This window comes from Primulina huaijiensis, chromosome 10 (genome assembly GCF_012295235.1).
Source record: "Primulina huaijiensis isolate GDHJ02 chromosome 10, ASM1229523v2, whole genome shotgun sequence".
Classification (NCBI taxonomy): domain Eukaryota; kingdom Viridiplantae; phylum Streptophyta; class Magnoliopsida; order Lamiales; family Gesneriaceae; genus Primulina; species Primulina huaijiensis.
In genome coordinates this window covers 15,691,016-15,694,558 of record NC_133315.1, presented here as the reverse complement: position 1 = coordinate 15,694,558, position 3,543 = coordinate 15,691,016, and the positions used below count along the sequence as shown (strand labels likewise).

General features: G+C 38.2%; 1 protein-coding gene across 1 annotated transcript; it reads left to right on the top strand.

Moving 5' to 3' along the window:
* Window positions 1-301: 301 nt before the first annotated feature.
* LOC140986697 (uncharacterized protein At5g39865-like) lies at window positions 302-2,707 on the top strand. The gene has a single exon (XM_073455018.1). It carries the CDS (start codon window positions 1,186-1,188, stop codon window positions 2,506-2,508), a length of 1,323 nt encoding a protein of 440 aa, XP_073311119.1. The 5' UTR covers window positions 302-1,185; the 3' UTR covers window positions 2,509-2,707.
* The last annotated feature ends 836 nt before the right edge of the window (window positions 2,708-3,543 follow it).

Below are 3,543 nucleotides of genomic sequence, written 5' to 3'. Positions count from 1 at the left end.
CAATATATAATAAGTGATCGTTGTCGCATATGATCGAATCATTTTCCGTTATTGTTCATCGTATAATCCAAATTCAAGATTTTTGAGTATTTATTACTCGTATTTAAAGATGATTCGGTATGACACATATTGAAGAAAAAATGTAAATACATTTAAAAAATATTGGATTTAGCTATGATTTAAAACTTTAGAAGATGTTCACTTTGAAAGGAAAGCAACACCACATATTTATTGTCATATATTATAACAAATCTAAAAAATTAATTTTTGCAAGTTTGAATATGCCATAATGTTCGTGCGTGCGCACTCCTGCGTACATATGTGCGGAGTTTGAGCCACTCAAGCAATAATTCCCGCAGTCGCCGACTTATTTCTTCCCCTCCATAACTTTTTTGCGCATACAATAATAATACATTAATTCACACTCCCATTAAAAGCTAGCGTAACATATTTCCATTCCTAAACAAGAGTTTGTAGTTTTCAAATTTACTGCCGCTCATTCCGATTTGAAATCCTTTCTTGAATGTTTTCTTGTAAAGTTTGATCCATTTCCAAGTTTTATTAAAACTTAAAAGAAAAGGGAAGAAAGAGAGATTTTGGTGAAGCAAAAGCTAGTGAAAAGGGTCCTTTTTTCCCTCTGTAATCGTGATCTTGTTTTATTCTTTCTCCACATATTCAAATTTTCTGTGAAAGAGTTGCGGGTGTCAGCTTTCTGTTCTTGAAATCAGGGATCGTTGTTATCCAAAGGTTGTCGTTTTGTTAATCTTCCACCAACCGTTTGGATTTTGGTGTCTTTATTTTACAGATGATTTTACGGGCTTCGAGTTGGTGTTCTTTGAAGAATCCGTCACCCTGTGCCCTGTTTTGCAGAGAGTTTTACACCCAATTTTCAGTTTTTGTCGAACTATGTTATTAGCTATTGTAGTATCTTAGAGAAGCAGGCAAAAATTGTTCCCATTTATTTATTGCTAGATTTCTGGATTTTTTTAAATCTTGGAATCCCCAAGCAAATCCATTTTGATTACAACTCTGTCATTTGAGAGTGTTCCGCTAGTCCACTCCAATTCCTTCTCTGCCCCGACGCTCGAGGTGCTTTACATGTACTATCGTGTATGTTTGTGCGTGTGTATTTCGTAAAAGTTTGTGTTTTTGCCTGGCTTTGGTATTGATTGTTCAATCTGGAAAATGGGTTGTGCTTCGTCCAAAGAAAAAGTATGCCATAATTGCAAGGCGCCGTATTCGCCCGAAAGGCGGAGCTACTCGATTCACTCGCGCCGCCATTCTCGAGGGACGGGGAATAGCTACCATGTGGTGGCTCTTACTTCATCCACACTGGGTTCTTTAAGGCTTGATCCGTCGATTCGGGATCATATTATCGATGAAAATGGCGATGACAATGTTTATTTGGATCAAGATCACAGTGTTGATGATGTTAAGGCAGTGTCTGAAAGTAGGGGAATTGATCAAGAAAAGGCAACCAGAGAGCAATTTGAAATGGGGATGATTGAGGCCAAGACTTGGTCTAAAATGATCGACGGGAAAATCCCGAAGATCGTCCCTAGAACTCCCATTAGAACCCCTCCTGGTGAGCCGGAGACGATCAATGCTTGGGAAATGATGGAGGGCCTTGAGGACAACAGTCCTCTTAGGTCGGGTAATAAGTTTCGTAGCTTTTCGTTTCACCTTCCGTTGAACTCTAGTTTATCTTTGATTTATGATCAACCAACTCACGAAAAAGTGAAGGAGAAAGGTGATGCTTCGCCTGAGACAATGTGGTTAGATTTGGCCGATAGTGATTCCAATTCGAACTCGAACTCGAACGATACTTCAATAGTATCTGAATTTGATCCTGAAGTGATTGCTTCATTTAGGAAGGCAGTAGAAGAGCAGCTCCCACCTGACAATCCATTTTACCTCCACCCATTAGGTTGTGCATTGGAAGCATCAGATGAGAAGGATGCGAATAGCGTTGGCTCGGGTGGCAAGTTCGTGCAACGTGGTACAGACAAGGTGATTGTGTATTTTACGAGCCTAAGAGGCGTGAGAAAGACATACGAGGATTGCTGTCATGTTCGAATGATTTTGAAGGGATTAGGCATCAAGATTGATGAGAGAGACGTATCCATGGATTCAGGGTTCAAGGAGGAGTTGAAAGAATTGTTAGGGGACAGATATGGTGGCTGTGGCTTGCCGAGAATTTTCATCGGCACAAATTATATCGGTGGGGTTGAGGAAATACGGCAGTTGCACGAGGAGGGGAAGCTCGAAAAAATACTCGAAAGTTGTGAAATTGTAGATGATAGGGGGGGAGGAGGTAATGGGAGTGGTAACATTTGTGCAGCTTGTGGAGATGTAAGATTCGTGCCATGTGAGACATGTTCGGGGAGCTGTAAAATATACTACGAGGCCGATTACGACGAAGACGGAGTCGAGCACGAATGTGGTTTCCATAAATGTCCTCATTGCAATGAAAATGGGCTTATACGATGTCCGATCTGTTGTGATTGAGTTCCAAATGGTTTGAAAGCTGCACAGTGTCCCTTTTTGCCGTGATTTCTTGTACAGAAATTGGTGGTTTGCTGAGGAATGCGTGTAAGAAAAAGTTTTTGTCTTGTACACTTTTGTTTTCTTCTTAGTGAAACATCGTTAAAAGATCTGCTATACTGTTTGACATGTTTGTGCCAAGACACTTGAATTTGATGCTCAAGTTTTGTTTTTTCTTTTTTTATATGTAACAATTTTCTTATGAGCAAATCGAAATGATTGAATTTAAAAGCATTTAGCAACTCGTCACTCGATTGAATAAATTTTGGACCAATATTTACTATTCGATTGATCATTACAGTTTAACAGAAATTTTGTAATACTATCTTGTTATATATAGTATTAATTTTTTTAAAAAAATAATTAAGCATATATCCAAGAAACCCGTACTGGGTGGCACGTCAAAGTTGAAGACAGACAGAGGGGGGCATTAAAGGGGTTTAATCATTAGTGCATGTGTTTGTTGACAATATCAGAGGCAGCCTGTAAATGATGCAGAGTTCCGAGTGTTCCGACAATCTCTTCTTATAACACGAACAAGATGGTCGTCGAAAGGGTGGGAGGTTTCTGATGAAACATCTGCTATGCTTAAGTTAGAGACTATATATCATGGATATTTATGTGATGTTTTGATTAGTAAGATGTTTGTCAAATTTGGCTGTAAATTTGGAGGAGGACATGAGAAATTTTAGCATTCAGACATGAAGAATCGCCTATAAATAGGTGTTTTCTCTCTTCATTCAAAGCGTCCCAATCACCTCATTCTAAACTCATTTATCTCATATCATATATTTGAGTGTTTATTTCTATCATATCTATGAGGTGTTTGTTCTCATGTATTAAGAGAGCGTGTGTTCTCTTTGTAAACACAGTGAGTGGTTGTACATTTTAAAATATTATAGTAAAAAAATTTTCATCTGGCTAATGGTTTTTACTCTAATAATTTTTAGAGATTTTCCACGTAAATCTCAGTGTCAAGTTTTATACTTTATTTTCATA